Source organism: Ranitomeya variabilis, chromosome 7 (genome assembly GCF_051348905.1).
Source record: "Ranitomeya variabilis isolate aRanVar5 chromosome 7, aRanVar5.hap1, whole genome shotgun sequence".
NCBI classification, from domain to species: Eukaryota; Metazoa; Chordata; class Amphibia; order Anura; family Dendrobatidae; genus Ranitomeya; species Ranitomeya variabilis.
Window position 1 is genome coordinate 81,190,961 of NC_135238.1, and position 21,472 is coordinate 81,212,432.

At 41.6% G+C, this 21,472-nt stretch overlaps 1 protein-coding gene across 5 annotated transcripts in view; it reads left to right on the forward strand.

The window, feature by feature from the left end:
• MYO1B (myosin IB) overlaps positions 1 to 21,472 on the forward strand; it is a 275,911-nt gene that overhangs the window by 162,526 nt on the left and 91,913 nt on the right. For all 5 annotated transcript variants that reach the window (XM_077275371.1, XM_077275373.1, XM_077275375.1 and 2 more), the window contains exons 14-18: positions 8,707 to 8,811; positions 12,635 to 12,697; positions 14,029 to 14,229; positions 14,757 to 14,983; positions 19,027 to 19,227. In XM_077275371.1, coding sequence (XP_077131486.1) covers positions 8,707 to 8,811; positions 12,635 to 12,697; positions 14,029 to 14,229; positions 14,757 to 14,983; positions 19,027 to 19,227 — 797 coding nt within the window. The remainder of the gene's footprint in view (positions 1 to 8,706; positions 8,812 to 12,634; positions 12,698 to 14,028; positions 14,230 to 14,756; positions 14,984 to 19,026; positions 19,228 to 21,472) is intronic.

Sequence of the window (21,472 nt, forward strand, 5' to 3'; positions counted from 1 at the left end):
GATTAATAGGCAATCCCTGCATGTGTCGTGGCTGTCTAATACCCACGAGACATGCAGCCACAGGGACTCAAACATATATTTTTTGAGCAATCCGAAGACACAGCACCCGAGCATGCTCAGATGACACCTTATCCGAACACGTTCGCTCATCACTAGTTGTCTTTAACAGATCGATGGTGATCTGACACCCAGTACCCCACTATGAGCAGTTACCTACTCGGGTGGTTGCCAGATGTAAAAAATGAAGCGCGTCGTAACAGTGTGGCTCCGTACATTGTGTAGTGTCTGCTCCTGAGTGCTGCATATTATCTCCTGGTTACTTGAATAGGAGATGAGGTGCAGTACCCAGGAGCGATCACTAAACCATGTACTGAGCTGTGCTGTTCCAGCACTGTACACTGTTTACATCTAGCTGCCATCAGAGTAGATAACAGTTGATTGTGGTGGTGCTGAGTGTTGGACCCCATACTCCTGATCTATCCCTATCATATGGATTGGTTATTTGTGTTCCCTCCGGACAACCCGATTAACCCCTTCCCGACCTGTGACACAGCGTATGCGTCATGAAAGTCGGTGCCAATCCGACCTGTGACGCATATGCTGTGTCACAGAATGATCGCGTCCCTGCAGATCGGGTGAAAGGGTTAACTCCTATTTCACCCGATCTGCAGGGAGAGGGGGAGGTGTACTTCAGCCCAGGGGGGGTGGCTTTGCCCCCATGTGGCTACGATCGCTCTGATTGGCTGTTGCAATCAGAGCAATTTGCAATATTTCACCTATGAAAATGGTGAAATATTGCAATCCAGCCATGGCCGATGCTGCAATAGCATCTGCCATGGCTGGAAATCATGTTCTGCCCCCTCCACCGCCCCCGATCTCCTCCCCAGTCCTCCGTTCTGTCCGGTACCCCCCTCCGTCCCCCTGTCCGCTCCCCCGTGCTCCTGTCCGCTCCCCCCGTCCTCCGATCCCCCCCCCTGTGCTCCGATCCCCCCCCCCCCACCACCCCCTCATACTTACCGAGCCTCCCGAAGTTGGTCCGTCTTCTCCCTGGGCGCCGCCATCTTCCAAAATGGCGGGCGCATGCTCAGTGCGCCCGCCGAATCGGCCGGCCGGCAGATGCGTTCCATGTACATTTTGATCACTGTGGTAAATTTATCACAGTGATCAAAATAAAAAAATAGCAAATGACCCCCCCCCCCTTTATCACCCCCATAGGTAGGGACAATAATAAAATAAAGAAAATATTTTTTTTTTTCCACTAGGGTTAGAACTAGGGTTAGAGTTAGAACTAGGGGTAGGGGTAGGGTTAGGGTTAGAACTAGGGTTAGCGTTAGAATTAGGCTATGTGCACACTGTGCGGATTTGGCTGCGGATCTGCAGCGGATTGGCCGCTGCGGATTCATAGCAGTGTTCCATCAGGTTTACAGTACCATGTAAACCTATGGAAAACCAAATCCGCTGTGCCCATGGTGCGGAAAATACCGCACGGAAATGCTGCGCTGTATTTTCCGCAGTATATCAATTCTTTGTGCGGATTTCGCAGCGTTTTACAGCTGTTCCTCAATAGGAATCCGCAGGTGAAATCCGCATAAAAAAATACTGGAAATCTGAGGTAAATCCGCAGGTAAAACGCAGTGCCTTTTACCTGCGGATTTTTCAAAAATGGTGCGGAAAAATCTCACACGAATCCGCAACGTGGGCACATAGCCTTAGGGTTAGGGTTGGAATTAGAGTTAGGGTTGGAATTAGGGCTAGGGTTGGAAATAGGATTAAGAATAGGCTTGTGGTTAGGGTTAGGGGTGTGTTGGGGTTAAAGTTGTGGTTGGGGTTGGGATTAGGTTTAGGGTTGGGATTAGGGTTAGGGTTGTGGTTAGGGGTGTGTTGGGGTTGGGTTGTGATTAGGGTTATGGCTAGAGTTGGGATTAGGGTTAGTGGTGTGTTGGGGTTAGGGTTGGGATTAGGGTTAGGGGTGTGTTGGGGTTAGTGTTGGAGTTAGAATTGAGGGGTTTCCACTGTTTAGGCACATCAGGGGGTCTCCAAACGCAACGTGGCGCCACCATTGATTCCAGCCAATCTTGCGTTCAAAAAGTCAAATGGTGCTCCCTCCCTTCCGAGCCCCGACGTGTGCCCAAACGGTGGTTTACCCCCACATATGGGGTACCAGCATACTCAGGACAAACTGGGCAACAATTATCGGGGTCCAATTTCTCCTGTTACCCTTGCGAAAATAAAACATTGCTTGCTAAAACATAATTTTAGAGGAATGAAAATTATTTTTTATTTTCACGGCTCTGCGTCATAAACTTCTGTGAAGCACTTGGGGGTTCAAAGTGCTCACCACATATCTAGATAAGTTTCTTGGGGGGTCTAGTTTCCAAAATGGGGTCATTTGTGGGGGGTTTCTACTGTTTAGGCACATCAGGGGCTCTGCAAATGGAATGTGACGCACGCAGACCACTCCATCAAAGCCTGCATTTCAAAACGTCACTACCTCCCTTCCGAGCCCCGACTTGTGCCCAAACAGTGGTTTACCCCCACATATGGGATATCAGCGTACTCAGGAGAAACTGGACAACAACTTTTGGGGTCCAATTTCTCCTGCTACCCTTGGGAAAATAAAAAATTGTGGGCTAAAAATCATTTTTGAGAAAAGAAAAATTATTTTTTATTTTCATGGCTCTGCGTTATAAACTTCTGTGAAGCACTTGGGGGTTCAAAGTGCTCACCACACATCTAGATTAGTTCCTTGGGAGGTCTAGTTTTCAAAATGGGGTCATTTGTGGGGGAGCTCCAATGTTTAGGCACACAGGGGCTCTCCAAACGCGACATGGTGTCCGCTAACGATTGGAGCTAATTTTCCATTCAAAAAGTCAAATGGCGCTCCTTCCCTTCCGAGCCTTGCCGTGCACCCAAACAGTGGTTTACCCCCACATATGAGGTATCGGCGTACTCAGGAGAAATTGCCCAACAAATTTTAGGATCCATTTTATCCTATTGCCCATGTGAAAATGAAAAAATTGAGGCTAAAATAATTTTTTTGTGAAAAAAAAGTACTTTTTCATTTTTACGGATCAATTTGTGAAGCACCTGAGGGTTTAAAGTGCTCACTATGCCTCTAGATAAGTTCCTTGGGGGGTCTAGTTTCCAAAATGGGGTCACTTGTGGAGGAGCTCCAATGTTTAGGCACACAGGGGCTTTCCAAACGCGACATGGTGTCCGCTAACGATGGAGATAATTTTTCATTCAAAAAGTCAAATGGCGCTCCTTCCCTTCCGAGCCCTGCCGTGCGCCCAAACAGTGGTTTACCCCCACATATGAGGTATCAGCGTACTCAGGACAAATTGGACAACAACGTCCGTGGTCCAGTTTCTCCTTTTACCCTTGGGAAAATAAAAAAATTGTTGCTAAAAGATTATTTTTGTGACTAAAAAGTTAAATGTTCATTTTTTACTTCCATGTTGCTTCTGCTGCTGTGAAACACCTGAAGGGTTAATAAACTTCTTGAATGTGGTTTGGAGCACCTTGAGGGGTGCAGTTTTTAGAATGGTGTCACTTTTGGGTATTTTCAGCCATATAGAACCCTCAAAATGAATTCAAATGTGAGGTGGTCCCTAAAAAAAATGGTTTTGTAAATTTTATTGTAAAAATGAGAAATCACTGGTCAAATTTTAACCCTTATAACTTCCTAGCAAAAAAAAAAATTTGTTTCCAAAATTGTGCTGATGTAAAGTAGACATGTGGGAAACGTTATTTATTAACTATTTTGTGTCCCATAACTCTCTGGTTTAACAGAATAAAAATTCAAAATGTGAAAATTGCGAAATTTTCAAAATTTTCGCCAAATTTCCATTTTTTTCACAAATAAACTCAGAAGTTATTGACCTAAATTTACCACTAACATGAAGCCCAATATGTCACGAAAAAACAATCTCAGAATCGCTAGGATCCGTTGAAGCGTTCCTGAGTTATTACCTCATAAAGGGACACTGGTCAGAATTGCAAAAAACGGCAAGGTCATTAAGGCCAAAATAGGCTGGGTCATGAAGGGGTTAATATGTACTGTATTTCTCAGTGTAAAATGTCCACTAATCATGCTTTTGTGTCGGTACAGCTCAGCATTGTAATATACTGAGTTTTTATCAACAAGACAAAAACAACTTCCCCTTTAAACAAAGTGTGTTTTGTGAAGTTACATGAATTCTTGCTTTTAATCTCAGGACCACAATAAGAGAAACATTGATCCTCATATTCATAGTGCATGTATTACAGATATAATCAGATCATGGGTTATTATAATGAGTTTTATCGATTTGGAAAAGACAACTCCAGTAGGTTACGTCTGTATCAATATAACGCATTCGTCTTGCTGTTTTTTTTGGTGCGATCGTGGTAGAACTTTGTAATTTTGCAATGATCTTGGAAAATCACAGCACAACGTTGCAGCAAATAAAGCAATACTATCGCAATGTGTGAGGGCAGCCCTAGACCAGCCACTTTCCATACTTTGTGATCCACCATTACTCGCTGACAACATTGTGTTTTTGCTAAATCGCTGCTACTCGTTCACACCAAACTTTAGACAAGTAAAGAGAATGTGTGACCAGAAAATGTATTTTAAAAAATGCATTTAATATCTTTTTCCAATTTTTTTCATATCTTCATTGATTCTAAAGATGACATTTTTCATTTTTGATTAGAAGCATCCTACATGTTTTTTTTCAGCAGCCATATGTGCACCTCGGTGACTAATGTGGACCACCACCATTAGGTCAGTGCATATACAATAGCTCGCTATCAGCCATTATTACAATAACACAGAATGTGAGCTGCTCGAGTTACTATATTGTCTGGCTGTGAGCTTTTAATTATAAGCCGTGTCCGCTGTCTTGGGAGTAACTTAGTTTTGTGAGTATTTTCTATATATAGTAAGGTTTATGTTGAGCCTACTGGTAATTGGCATTGTGGTGAGGATGAGTAGAGCCTCTACTGTTTCCCTTCTATTCTGGGAAAATCTCCGCTTTTAAATAGCACAGATGTAGAAGGGTGATGTCATGTAATGCACAGCTTTGCATTGAAATCTGAGATTCTCAGGAACCTCTAAACAAAGGCACGATCTCCAGTTACTAGGACCACTTTGACCTTTAGTGGTAAGGCCAGATGCAGCAACCCCTGATCATAATGGATGAGCTAGTGTATGATAGAAATATGACCCTGCACACATTTTATGCACTTGCCAATAAGCGTTCTAGTAGGTTTTATTGTTGGGATGATGGAAATACTTATGGTACATACTTACAAAATAATAAAGAATTCTAGAAGGCATGAAACCTACAAATGTAGATCAAAAGTTGAATTTGTCATTTGTTGCAGTGTAAATACACAAAAAATTCTAGTTATTTCATGTAACTTTCTATAATGTCACTGCTGTTTACTGAAAACTTTGGCAAAGATTGCTGGGTTGAGCCCCATATCTTGTATTGTGGTCTCCCCGAACAATCAGGCCTATATTAACCCAAGGCTGAGCACCTAGGCTTTTATGTATTTGGGCCCCCCTACAGCATTACCCCACTATCACTCAAGGTTGGCAACTTGACTTTTTCATTTTTCCTGGATCGAAAAATTCACAGACAATATTTTTTACGGACACATTGGAAAACCATAAATTATGCTCAACAGTGAGATATGCCTACAATCCATAATTCTGTTATGAAGAAATCAGCTGCATTCACTGTACACTGAAAAAATAATGCGTACAAGTTTCTTCAGCTCAATAAAAAAAAATCATGGACGCCTAAACTTTTTTTTTTTACGGACAAGGCAAGATATTCTCTATTTTTACGGACCATCTTGAAAGTTCTGGATGGTTGGCAACCCAGCTACTGCAGACAGCCTAAGCCTGGTACTGTAGGTCCCAGACTACAGTACGTAGCCCTATATCTATTTTGAGTCCCCTGAAGAATATTGTTCTTGTACATTTAATTAATTCAACACATTACATTATTTAATAAAAAATGTCATAATATGAAATTAAGGGAAATATACTAATTATGCAATGATAAAATGTAAACAATTAAATAACAATTCTCGGCCTCATTTACAAACTTTCCTAATTTAGTGAAGAACCTGAAAAAAAGAATGCTTGGTAACTATAAGTATGATGGTTATACCCAATATATTAGTCCATTCCATGATCGCACACCTCGGAGACTGTGGGACTACACACACATGCAGGAGCTTCATGAGTAAGCGACGACACGCACAGCGGATAGATCAAATTGTCACCTTTTGCCTTTCGACACTGAAATGCCTCATGTGACCACGTCCTCCAAGCAAACATAGAAATGGAAAATGCCCGAGTGTCTCTACCAGTAATAAGTCCAAGCTCCAAGAGGAGGTGGTCCTCACCTAGTCATGCCCTCTGCCCCCCGATGCGATCGCTAGCCTAGTCCTACAACCCTAGCACCACATAGAGATTTAGAATACAGTCCCTGTCCGGAGTCCCCAACATGTCCTACTTCCCAGGAGTCAAGTAGCTGCCACGCTTAGTCCCTGTGTTACGATCGATCACCAATGGAAGTAATGCATTTAAAAACAAAAAAAAACAAATTGTCTTGGTATCTGTCTCAGACGCCCCCTTTTGCAATGTTTGTGTGAAATAAATAATGAGCAAATCTTAGTTATGGTAAAATATTGCACAACCCCACTGAGAATTCCCCTTGCTTTCAGTGTGGCACATTCTCCGCATCCTTTTCCAATAACTCCGACCTTAGCAATCTGCCCATGTAAAAAAAAAGTTTTAGATCGTGTTCACACGAGCGTATAAAAAATTAGACAACAAATCCCACATTAAAGAATGTATGGGACAAAGAAGAGATCCCAATCAATATAATACAATCAATATTTATTAATCAAATCATAAAGACAATAAACAACATTAGTAAAAAAGCAAAATGCTGTCTAGGGGACGCCAGAGTACATATTGGAAAAATTCCCCACACCAAACGGGGTCAATAATACATGTAAAAGATTCTTTACATCAACCAATTTGATGGTAAATAATATTATTAAAATTTAGCACATAATAATGCATGTAAAGACCCTTATGGAAATTGCAGCCCTTCAAAAAAACAGAACCTATTTTACATACGGTACTCATAAGATATGACCAGGCTCAATGTATCGAAAAGGGGTTATATTAACAATCCTGTGTTTAACTAACAACCAGGAAAACATGAGACATGTCTCTATAGATAATTACATAGTCTCCATTCAAAGTACACGTCAATAACAGTACAAGTTAGTGGTATAGGATGGTATGGTATAATGAAGATTAATAGTTACCTAATGTGTGGATAGTCCTGGCGTCCCCTCACCCCGACGCGCGTTTCGCCGCCAGCTTCTTCTGGGGGGGCGTCGTTTTTTTAATTATATTGATTGGGATCTCTTCTTTGTCCCATACATTCTTTAATGTGGGATTTGTTGTCTCATTTTGATGAAGTGCCCTAGGTACAATTGGACACACGTTGATCCGTATACAAAATTGTGGGTTTTTTTTGTCGAGAAAAAAGCTGACGATTTGTCATCCATATGCCATCAGTGTGTCGGTTTTATAAGTCCATATTTCTCTTGTACATCCGTGTAGCATCTGTTTTTTACATGAACAATTTCATAAATAATAAAGGTCAAATCCAGTTTTATATCTCTATAATTGTACTGTATTGGTGAAAAACGCATGACCCAGGCATGGAGCCCGTATGACCCGTTTCTTTACGCACTTATTAACTTCTGATGGGAGAGTCTGATCCCGAAGACGGATGAATGTAGTGGATGCGGTGACTGTTCTACATGCAGACCATTGGTCCTGATGTGACCACCACATTATTTTGCATTAGTCGGGGTGCTGTCCGCGTTCAGTTACGGACCGCACACAGACGTTTAATACTGAACGAGCTTTTACATAGTGTATCTTCTCCTAGTTATGGCACTGCCTGGCTTCAGGGTCACGTTTTCCCGGAGTACTTACTTATTACATATATTTTATTGGGTTGCACAAGTGCCATTTCCCAGTTTCTTTGATCTGACGGTACTTTCTGTGGTTTCTCACTTTACTAACAGAATTCAGTAAGTATTCTCCATATTGCGGTGGGCTTTTCTTTGCATGCTTCATGTCGGCTAAACGGCTTTGTGTGATAAAATCCCAAATGTAACTTCCGTGGCTGATCTTTGAGGCATTTGTACTAGATGGTTTCCAGCCTTGTGCGTGTTGTGTTTTCTTACATTGTTCTGGTTTGCTGTGTTATTAATCATTAATTATAGCTTACAGATTGTTAAATATTAGATTGCTTATTGGCATCGGCACAGATGCATCCATGGCTATGGCCGGATTTGCGAAAATGTAAGATCTGCCCTTACTTCTAGGTTGAGTGCACTCATGCTTTGATGGCTGCGGTGAGATTAATATGGTATAATCTGGATTAACCTGTAAAAATCCACAATTTATGATGTATAATAGAGACTGTAATGAGGTATTCTCACCATGAAATTATTAGGGCCTTCTGATATTACAACCATTCATATCAATAAAAGGGATAGGGATAAGACATCTGCCCCAAATCCGGGGTGATATTCCGGATCCGCTGATTTTGATGTGGATGCCATCCAGTAACTCCTGGTTCTGTATAACAAGCTTTCTTTGTGTGTTTGCAGGAAAACAGTTTTGAGCAGTTTATTATCAACTACTGCAACGAGAAACTGCAACAGATCTTCATTGAACTGACCCTAAAAGAGGAACAGGAGGAATATATACGTGAGGTATTGTGACAGAAGATATGCTAAATAATAATAACAACAACGTTTATTTTATGTATGTAACACTATGTCGCTTCATAAGACTAGATGGCCCCCGTAGCTGCAGCCAATGTTGCCACCCATAGAAATGCGCAGAATTGCCACAATGTGCAGCTACATGTGGCGTCACCACTGGTACCCTCCAGTCCGCTGCTGGGACGCCCTGCCCACAGTAACTGTAGCCACAACAGAAGCCATCTGTGGCCTTCACACATTATTTATGAATTTATTTTTTATTTTTTTTTAATACCCAAAATTTTAATATGGGCTTTTATTATTTTTCCCAAAAATGCGATGGGCTTTATTCAGATACAGCTGTAGACCACTGTGTGCCCATGTGCTGACAGTGTACGGGTCCTTGCCATCCAGCATCTCATTAGATAGCGCCTCACTTGAATTGGTCTTGGAAGGGACAATGAGAAAAGATTTTTAGCCATAAAACGTTTTAGGTCAAGCGTTTACCTAGAGTCTAAGCAATGGTAGAAAGCGGCTTGTACGGTGAGAGGACTCCATTCTTATTGAGCCCCTGTTATAAACAAAAAAGTGGAGTATACACAACGTCCACCAATCATAATAAAAAGTATATTTTATTGAAACAAATCATATGTTTAATCAAATCATAAATTTAATCAACACAATATAATGAAAATCTAAGAAACAGGATCCTGTTTCTTGGATATTCATTATATTGTGTTGATTAAATTTATTTGTACATATGTTTTGTATCAATAAAATATCCTTTTTATTATGATTGGTGGGACGTTGTGTATACTCCACTCTTTTGTTAATATCATATCTGGGAGTATTCCTTTTTATTCACCGTTTTCTGGTGTTTACTTCGGGAGAGTGACATTTATCCCCTCTTGGCCACAGTGTCATATTGTGCTTAATGACTTCCATATTGATTATTGAGCCCCTGTGTAGCTAAACAGGTCGCAACAATACTATGTCCATCCACCTCTGGCCAGATGTACTGTTGTATTTTAGCCAGAGCTCTGTCTTTTGGGTGCCCTGTAATTTCGTAATGAATCATTTAAAAAAAAAAAAGTATTTCTTTTTATATCCACCGGGTGCTTACCTTTTAGGCACAAAATTCTGGTGTAAAGTAGGCAACTCAAGAGCTAGTTGAGAAAGGGAAAACAGGTTAGATGAATAAGTGCACTGTGCCTCGCCCTTGTCGGTTATCTCTGTTCTTTGCATACAAGAATGATCAGCAATTATCCATTGTTTCTATTAGGAGAGAGCGTCTTTTGTATAACTTTGCTTAAGCAAATGACATTTGCCCTGTTGTCAGCCTGCGGCGTACACCAAGGGGCACAGAGTCTATCCTGATGTACAGCTGTCCTTTCTGCCACCACTACATTTATACAGCTTGTTCTTTTTCTATCAGTTCTTACCGGGCTGATATGAAAATTCATATTTTCTGGGGTTCATGCAAAGCAAATGAGGTGGCTCTATCAACTCCACCTCTGGTGACTTTAGCTCCATACTAAACAATAGAGCAGCTTTACCTCAAGTGTGAATTTGCGCTCATTAGTGTCACTATCGGGAGTCACCTGCTGGGTTTGATTTTCGTTTGATTTTGACTTGCACTTTTATTTTATTTTTTCTTGGACCCTTAATGGAAATATTAGTGTAAAGAGCTAGCGTCAGCAGGGAATGATTGTATGCTTTTTACTTGTAAGCCTATTATTATTCTAAGAAATTAGATGAATTATGGGAAGGTGGCATATTGGTCTAGGGTTTATTTGGGGGGCGTTTAAATGGGAAAAACAAAACTCAAATACCCACCTGTGTGCTTAGTTGTAAAGAAAAATTGTAATGAAATCTCGTCAACCATTTCTGCCAATTATTATATTTAATTCCACTATAATAATTATAATTAGTGGGACTATAGCAACTTTATCTTCACTCTAAAGAGAATGTGTCACTAGATTTTGGCAACCTAATCTGAGAGCATCATAATGTGGAGGCAGAGCTGGCTGTCAGTCAGTGCCGGAGGCGGGATTACAGGCGCCAGTCTATACATGGAGCAGTGGCGCCACCCAGTGACTGAAAGCTGGAGGGAGTAAAGTCCATTTCCTCCTGGCAGCGGGGCTCTCAGTGCGGGCATTGGGCAGGTTCAGAATACTATGAGCCGATTGACCACATATCTGCAGGTTGATGGAATTTGTTACATGACGGCACATTTCAAATGTACGTTTTCGGTTAATTAGAATATAAGCACCAAATACATGAGATAAGTGTTTACACATATAGTTTATTGGAAACTAGATGTGGCTTTTTGCTGTCACCATATAATTTAGATGACATCCATAACTGGAGGGAAGTATTTGGGCACTGCTGTATCTGCTGAAGAATTGACAATATCTCAAGGGGCTCACAGGGTGAACCTGGCCAACTTGTTATAGTGCCAAGATGCAGAAATAACTCTCCTAAATGTTTTAACATTATTAATACTTTGCTGAAACAATTCGGTGTCATTACGTCAGTTAACTTCTGTTATTATATCTTAGAAAAGTTTAGGGGTTTTATGAGAGTGACAATTTGGCTGCTTTCTTAGTAGAGGTGGTGCCGCTCTGGTCCCACCACAATCCAGGATGGAGTAGCCACTTGGTACCATTCACTTGGCTAGGAATTGGCTAATACTTTACAGGGTGGACAAGAGCCTGCCGTTCCTGCAATAAAGCAACCATGTATCTTTACAACCTCTTTAAAGCAAGCGCACCTATTGTTATTAGCACTCGCGAATTGCAGAGGCATATCCCAGTCCAGCAGGCCATCTACTAAAGACGTGTGTCATAAAATGGCACTTTACAAGCAACAAGAGCAGTGATTCTTCTCAGCACTTAGTTGGGTGCAAAGCCTGGAATAGGGTGAGGTTTTTGTGGGTGTTAGAGAACTTTACGTTTCCACTCCGTCTACACAGTCCATGTCTGTTGTCTAATTAGGCTTGCCAGGGATTATGCTCCTAGTCTGAGGAACACTGGCGTCACCAGTTGTTGGGAGTCTCCATCATGAAAACTGCTATGGATTAGCTGCTTTTCTGTTCTGGGGTGCTGGCAGTAGCACAAGACTTTTTTTCATTTTTTAAAGGGGCATCAAACTATGGCAAATGCTGTTGTGGAAAGTTGGCTTGGGTGTCTCGGTGATGTATTATTAAGTTTTGGCCCATGCAGTTTTATGTTGTGTTTTATCTGCCTATATTTCTGCCCACACTGCCACATCCCTTCAGACTTCAGCTTTTCCCTACTATTCATTTATCAGTAATATAGAACATGCTTTTCTGTTCTGTATCTTGTATATTTCTTTAATTTCTAAAGGATTAGATTTCGATCTATGTCCAGAGGAGGGACTGTAAGAAAACGACAAAAAGTATACACATGGCATCATTGGCCTGCATGCGTACTGCCTTCTCTCTTGGCTCTGTGCCACATAAGTGCATGGGAATGTGACACCGATCAGGAATGGAATGGAGACCACGTCTGGAAGTAGTTCCAGGGCACCCGATTTGGCCAAGCAGTTGATAAAAGGAAACAGCTTTTCTGGGTCCATTAGACATTAACTAATTCAGTGTAAAGGGGTGTGCAGAACATTGCTGGACAGTGTTAGAGGACCACCGCAACAGCAAAGTGGTGAGAAAGTTGGTGACTGAACATTAATCTGGCAGCTTAGTGAATGGGAATGCATCAGATATGCCCCTAGAGAGCTGAAATCAGATATTCATTTCCTGCCTGACGTCTTCTAGCATATAACTGATCTTGTTCTATATATATTTTTTTTAAAGGGAATTGAGTGGACGCACATTGAATACTTCAACAATGCCATTATATGTGATCTGATTGAGAATGTAAGTACACATTATTATGTAAGATTGCTTACATTGTTCCTTTCATAAAACTTTCTATAGGGTTCTATTCACATAGCTCTTAGACTCTCTGAGAGTCTTTTCACAAGAACAAAACCGTAAAATTAACCAATAAAAAGGTTAAAAATATAAAGTCTTATTAATAAGAAGTTCAGGCTTCTGCATTTCAGAATAGATGCTAAAGCCATGTTTTCTTGATCAAAGGCGCTACAATGCCTTTCTGTGTGCCCCCAACTGTAGGGACTCGAGATAAAAAGTTGCAAGCAATTGCTGGCCCCCACTGGGAAGCATTTTAAACTTTTTTTTTTTTTTTAATAGCATAATATCTTTATCCTTATTCTTGCTTTCTGTTTTACTGCTTTTGTAAAAAAAAAAAAAAGGATAAATAGATAAATACACTAAAACTTAAAGTCCATATCACATGGGCTTCTGTCACTTGGCAGTCCTCACAGCAACTATTATGCAACCCATGTCCAACAGCTTCAGGTACAACTTGTGTTGAAGAGTTTTTCCTACAAAAAAAGTACTTTTTATTAGATCTTGAAATAAGTTCTATAATTGAATGTGTAAAAATGTTCCCTTGCCCCTGCTAGATACTGTGTAATGGCCGTATGTTCTCTAGTGCATGTTTGACACATACTTCCTCTTCTGGCTAGGGGCTGTGGTATAAGTCACTTGTGATAAGTGAGTATACAGACGAAACAGAAGGGGCTCACTGCTACTGCTTTCTGAAGTAACACATTTCCCTGCCTGGTTTATCACAGGAGTGAGTGTTTCTGCCACATCACCAGTTCTGTGAGTGCAACATAAACCAAGTCGGTGACATATAAGCTGAACAGCTACTAGAGCTCCTACCTCACTGACTTTGATTTATGATGTGCTCAGGGAGCTGGAGACACAGCAGGAACTCTCACTCCTGTGTTACCCCTGGCAGGGAAATTTGTTCTCTTCAAAAGCAGCAGCTGTTAACGCTTACTGTTTTTTTTTTCTCTATTCTCACTCATTGACCTATGCCCTCCCTGGCCAGGAGCTGTTATGTGCCAACCATGGATTTGAGCAGTTTTGCATGGTCAGACACTGCACATTGCATAGCAGGAGCACATTTTTAAGATTATGTCAACACAGGGACAACTGTTTTTTAAGAGCTGTTTTCAGTCCTATGAACGTGGAAGACACTACAAGTGTCACACTATAAATGGCCATCAAACAAAATCCTCTTCTCCCTCCAGTGGATATAAAGTGTTGAATTTTATGTTTTGAAATCTAATGCTGAATCTGTTATTTGCTCATTGTAATCACTCATAAAACTTTAGAACCAGAATGGGATCCTGGCCATGTTGGATGAAGAGTGCTTACGACCAGGCACAGTTACTGACGAGACATTCTTGGAGAAGCTGAATCAGATTTGTGCCACTCATCAGCATTTTGAGAGTCGAATGAGCAAGTCATCTCGTTTTCTGAATGACACTTCTCTGCCGCACAGCTGCTTCAGGATTCAGCATTATGCTGGCAAGGTACCGCGGAGAACAATTACCTATGCTCTTATAAAATATTTAGACGACTAGATCACATAGGGCAGCTGATGGATGACTTAAGATGTCACTACTAATCAAGAATGAAATAAACTGTAAACTTTCCTGCTTACCTCAGTGCAGGTGTATTCTGCACAAGAGAAAAGTTAATTGAAAAGTTCTCAATTATTTAAAAAAGGCCTTCAAAATAATAAAAATTGATTTTACTTGCAGGTGGAGTTTTAATGTTGCTTCGCTGGTTTAGTAGGAGAGCAGCTACAGGGAGAAAATGAAGCTTTATTCTCCCTGTAGGCTCTCGCTTCCACTCATTGAGGCACGGAGCAGTGACGGTGACTGCTCACTATACTATCAGTGCGCTGCTCCCCGACTCATTCATTGACGGTCTCCTCTGCAAACACGCTACAGAGAGGGAAAAAGGGTCCAGTCTGTAGAAGGAGGCCTAAACACACATTATCCAGTTTGTTTGTTTTTTTATTGAGAAAAATTGGACATGTATATTTATTTTCCAGGTCATGTACCAAGTGGAAGGGTTTGTTGATAAGAACAATGACTTGCTCTATCGAGACCTTTCTCAAGCAATGTGGAAGGCAAACCATGCACTTATCAAAGATATGTTCCCAGAGGGCAACCCAGCCAAGATAAATCTCAAGAGGCCACCAACTGCTGGCTCCCAATTTAAGGCTTCAGTGTCCACTCTGATGAAGAACTTGCTTACAAAGAACCCCAATTATATCAGGTAAAGACTGCAGTTCAGTCTCAATTTTATGAAACATTTTATGGATTAAATGCAGACATGTTCCCTACTTTTAAGTCTATGTGCAAACAGCATCTTTTTTTCTCAGGCAGGTTTTGTCTGTAGCCTGTAAAAAAAAAAAAAAAGCATAAAAATGAATGCATATATGCCCAGCAATGTCACAATGGCTTGCAGTGCATATGTCTGTTCATGTGTCAGGCTTCCAAAGATGTGAAGTGGCGAAAAGGAAAGACCTGACCATTCTCCTGGTGGATTCTGCTTGAAAGCCATCGCTGTGTGTGTATGTGCACACACACACACACACACACACACACACACACACACACACACACACACACACACACACACACACACACACACACACACACACACATATATACATACATACATACATACATACATACATACATACATACATACATACATACATACATACACACATACACACATACACACATACATACATATATATATATATATATATATATATATATACGCACACACATCTGCCACAAAAGATGTCAGAAAAGACATTATTGGTAAAACACAGCTGGCGTTTTCTGCTTTAAAAACTATGCTGGTACCCCAGCGTCTAAAATACAAAAATACATTGTGTGCACATACCAGGGCCGGCTACAGGTTTTCATGGGCCCCCTTACCACATACCACGATTCATGCTGCACAGATGCGGAAGAGAAATATAGGTATAGTATAAAAGATTTCACTTACATTACATGAGTGATATGTATTGTAAATTCTACAATAGCTCAGAAACCGGACAGTATAGTGCTCCATACAGTATTATGGGCACCACATAATGCTCCATACAGAATGAGCCCCATATATATCTCCATACAGTATACTGATCCCCATATAATGCTCCATACAGTATAATGAGCTCCATATATTGCTCCATGCAGTATATAATGGGCCCCATATAGTCCTCAATACAGTAGGAGCCCCATATAATGTTCCATACAGTATGAGGCTCATATAATGCTCCATATAGTATGATCCCCATATAATGCTCCATACAGTATGAGCCCCATATAATCCTCCACATAGTATGAGCCCTATGTAATGCTGCATACAGTGTGAGCCCCATATATTGTTCCATACAGTATGAGGCTCATATAATGCTCCATATAGTATGATCCTCATATAATGCTCCATACAGTATGAGCCCCATATAATGCTCCACATAGTATGAGCCCTATGTAATGCTGCATACAGTGTGAGCCCCATATATTGTTCCATACATTATAATGATCCCCATATAATGATCCATACAGTATCATGACCCCATAGGCTATGTGCACACGTTGCAGATTTTGCTGCGGATCTGCAGCAGTTTTCAATGCATTTACAGTACAATGTAAACCTATGGAAAACGCAATCCGCAGTGCCCAAGCATATCAATTCTTTGTGCGGATTCCGCAGCGGTTTACACCTGCTTTACAATAGGAATCCGCAGGTGTGAAACCGCATGGGAATCCACACAAAATCCGCTGTAAATCCGCAGATAAAACGCAGTGCCTTTTAACTGCGAATTTCTAAAATCCGCTGTGGAAAAATCCGCAGAGGTCCATTCTACGTGTGCACATACCCATATAATGCTCCATACAGTATAATGACCCCATATAATGCACAATACAGTATGAGCCCCATATAATGCACAATACAGTATGAGCCCCATATATTGCTCCATACTGAATGAGCCACATATAATGCTCCATACAGTATAATGAGCCCCATATATTGCTCATACAAAATGAGCCCCATATAATGCTTCATACAGTGTGAGCCCCATATATTGCTCCATACAGTATATCATGGGCCCATATAGTCCTCCATACAGTATAATGAGCCCCATATCATGCTCCACACAGTATGATCCCCATATATTGCTCCATACAGTAGATCATGGGCCCCATATAATCCTCCATACAGTATAATGAGCCCGATATATTGCTCCATACAGAATGAGCCCCATATCATGCTCCATACAGTATGAGCCCCATATAATGCTCCACACAGTATGAGCCCCATATCATGCTCCATACAGTATGAACCCCATATAATGCTCCACACAGTATGAGCCCCATATAATGCTTCATACAGTGTGAGCCCCATGTATTGTTCCATACAGTATGAGCCATATATAATGTTCCATACAATATCATGACCCCATATAATGCTTCATACAGTATCATGACCCGATATAATGCTCCATACAGTATCATGACCCCATATAATGCTCCATACAGTATCATGACCCCATATAATGCTCCATACAGTGTAATGACCCCATATAATGCTCCATACAGTATGAGCCCCATATATTGCACCATACTGTATGAGCCCCATATATTGCTCCATACAGAATGAGCCACATATATTGCTCAATACAGAATGAGCCCCATATAATGCTCCATACAGTATGAGCCCCATATAATGCTCCATACAGTATAATGACCCCATATAATGCTCCATACAGTATGAGCCTCATATTGCTCCATACAGTATAACATGGGCCCCATATAGTCCTCCATACAGTATAATGAGTCCCATATCATGCTCCATACAGTATGAGTCCCATACAGTATGAGCCCCATATAAAGCTTCACATAGTATGAGCCCCATATATTGCTCGATACAGTATAATGACCCCATATCATTCTCCATACAGTATGAGCCCCATATATTGCTCCATACAGTATAATGACCTAATATAATGCTCCATACAGTATTATGAGCCCTATATATTGCTTCATACAATATGTGCCCCATATATTGCTCCATATAGTTTAATGAGCCCCATATAATGTTCCATACAGTATATGGTTGGCCCCATATAATGCTCCATACAGAATGGGCTATATATAATGTTCCAGTATATGATGGGCCCCATATAATGCTCTATACAGAACAGGCCCCTTATAATGCCCCATACAGTATATGATGGGCCCCATAGAATGTTCCAGTGTATGATGGGCCCCATATATTGCACCAAACAGAATGGACTAAATATATAATGGAGATGCTCCAGTGTATGATGGGCCCATATAAAGCTCCATATATACGTAATGGACCCCACATATGATTCCAGTATAGGATGGGCTCCATATAATGCTCCATATAAAATTACATTTTTTTACCAGGAGTGGCATAAGGTCACCCAGAAGCAGTGTGAAAGACTGGTGGAAAGCATGCCAGGACGCTTGAAAGCCGTGATTAAAAATCATGGTTATTCCACAAAATATTGATTTCTGAACTCTTCCTGAGTTAAAACATTAGTATTGTTGTTTCTAAATGATTATGAACTTGTTTGTTTTTTTTGCATTATTTGAGGTCTGCAAGCAATGCATTTTTTTGTTATTTTGACCATTTCTCATTTTCAGAAAATAAATACAAACTTTAGTGTTTGGAACTTCGGAGACATGTTGTCAGTAATTTATAGAATAAAAGAACAATTTACATTTTACTCAAAAATATACCTATAAAGAGAAAAATCAGACACACTGAACATTTTGCAGTGATCTCTTAATTTTTGGCAGAGCTGTATAATGGACCCTATAGATGATGCTCCAGTGTATGATGGGCACCTTATGATGGTCCTACCTCTCCTCGCTGGCCACTGCTCTTCTCCGGACTCATCAGTGTCGCTGTCTTCCGGCTTTCTGCACTGACTATTTAGGCAGAGGGTGCAAACTAGTCACGTCTTTGCACCCTCTGAGCTGTCAGTCAGAAGACACTGAAGACGCCCCAGCGGAGGAATGTGAAGAGGTAAGTATCGCAACTGTTAGGTCCCTAAGAAACTGGCGGGGGCCCACAAGTGGACACTGGCACAGGGCCCCCATATGCGCCCGTGTCCCCAAGGGCGAGTGGGTCCCCCTGCCTGCTCAGGGCCCTGGCACTTGCCCAGGTGCGCCGGTTGCTGAGTCTGGCCTTGGCACATAACCATAATATGGTCATTTCTTCTTTATTGGACTTCTTCTCTTAATTGTTTTTTTGGATACTTTTAGGTGCATCAAGCCAAATGACAAGAAAGCTGCCCATATATTCAATGATGCCCTGGTGCGCCACCAAGTGAGTTACCTTGGCCTGCTGGAAAACGTCAGGGTGAGACGGGCTGGCTATGCCTTCAGGCAGCCGTACGAACCTTGTTTGGAAAGATACAAGATGTTGTGTAAACAGACGTGGCCCCACTGGAGAGGGCCGGCGAGGTGAGCGTGTCCCACAGTCCATATTCGCTGTACGTTGTGGAGTGTCGAAGATCCTGCAATGCCCATAATGTCACATAGTGCCTTATATATGGTACAGCCGTGGTTATCAGCGACTCACTGTACATTGTGGAGCGTCGTGGATCCTGTAATGCCCATAATGTCACACAGTGCCTTATATATTGTACAGCCGTGGTTATCGGCGACTCACTGTACATTGTGGAGTGTCGTGGATCCTCTAATGCCCATAATGTCACATAGTGCCTTATATATGGTACAGCTGCGGTTATCAGCGACTCACTGTACATTGTGGAGGGTCGTGGATCCTGTAATGCCCATAATGTCACATAATGCCTTATATATGGTACAGCCATGGTTATCAGCGACTCACTGTACACTGTGGAGTGTCGTGGATCCTGTAATGCCCATAATGTCACATAATGCCTTATATATGGTACAGCCGCGGTTATCAGCGACTCACTGTACATTGTGCAGTGTCGAGGATCCTGTAATGCCCATAATGTCACATAGTGCCTTATATATGGTACAGCCGCGGTTATCAGCGACTCACTGTACATTGTGGAGTGTCATGGTTCCTGTAATGCCCATAATGTCACATAGTGCCTTATATATGGTACAGCCGCGGTTACCAGCGACTCACTGTACATTGTGGAGTGTCGTGGATCCTGTAATGCCCATAATGTCACATAGTGCCTTATATATGGTACAGCCGCGGTTACCAGCGACTCACTGTACATTGTGGAGTGTCGTGGTTCCTGTAATGCCCATAATGTCACATAGTGCCTTATATATGGTACAGCTGCGGTTACCAGCGACTCACTGTACATTGTGCAGTGTCGAGGATCCTGTAATGCCCATAATGTCACATAGTGCCTTATATATGGTACAGCCGCGGTTACCAGCGACTCACTGTACATTGTGGAGTGTCGTGGTTCCTGTAATGCCCATAATGTCACATAGTGCCTTATATATGGTACAGCCGCGGTTATCAGCGACTCACTGTACATTGTGGAGTGTCGTGGATCCTGTAATGCCCATAATGTCACATAATGCCTTATATATGGTACAGCCGTGGTTATCAGCGACTCACTGTACATTGTGGAGTGTCGTGGTTCCTGTAATGCCCATAATGTCACATAGTGCCTTATATATGGTACAGCCATGGTTATCAGCGACTCACTGTACATTGTGGAGTGTCGTGGTTCCTGTAATGCCCATAATGTCACATATTGCCTTATATATGGTACAGCCGCGGTTATCAGCGACTCACTGTACATTGTGGAGTGTCGTGGATCCTGTAATGCCCATAATGTCACATAATGCCTTATATATGGTACAGCCGTGGTTATCAGCGACTCACTGTACATTGTGGAGTGTCGTGGTTCCTGTAATGCCCATAATGTCACATAGTGCCTTATATATGGTACAGCCGCGGTTATCAGCGACTCAGTGTACATTGTGGAGTGTCGTGGTTCCTGTAATGCCCATAATGTCACATAGTGCCTTATATATGGTACAGCCGCGGTTATCAGCGACTCAGTGTACATTGTGGAGTGTCGTGGTTCCTGTAATGCCCATAATGTCACATAGTGCCTTATATATGGTACAGCCGCGGTTATCAGCGACTCACTGTACATTGCACATTTAACTGATGAAAAAGGAACAATAATTTGAGAATTGTTGTTCTGGATGTTTTCCCATTTTCCCTGTGAACACTGCTCTACTAACACAACGTCCTTCACCATGTGTTTCTTTTATGTAGTTCACCTTTTAATTTTTTTCTAAGTTTTTTATCCCATGTTACATGTAAAAGTATATTCACACAGGGCAAATGCACAATGGTTTATAACAGCAGAAAGTGGTTTGTATGGCTGAAAATGTAATACAAATCTTATATACCAGATGATACCTGTAGTTTTCCACGTTTTGATCCTCCCGTTTGTGCTCCTCCCCCCCCTCAGTTTAAGAGCATGCGGTTCGTAATGTTCTGGCTGAGCTGCCACAAGTATCCAGGTCTTATTTCCTTTCCTTTACTTCTACATTAAAAGGAATCTTTTGTGTGGTTTCTGTTACCGCATCGAAGATCAGCATGATATAGGGGCTGTGACCCTGATTCCAGGAGTGTCGCTTACTAGGCTACTTGCTGCAGTTTTGATAAAAAATGGTTTTATCTGCTGCAGATCTAATGTTCTCTGAGTGATGAGCTCTGTATAGCCCCGCCAACACC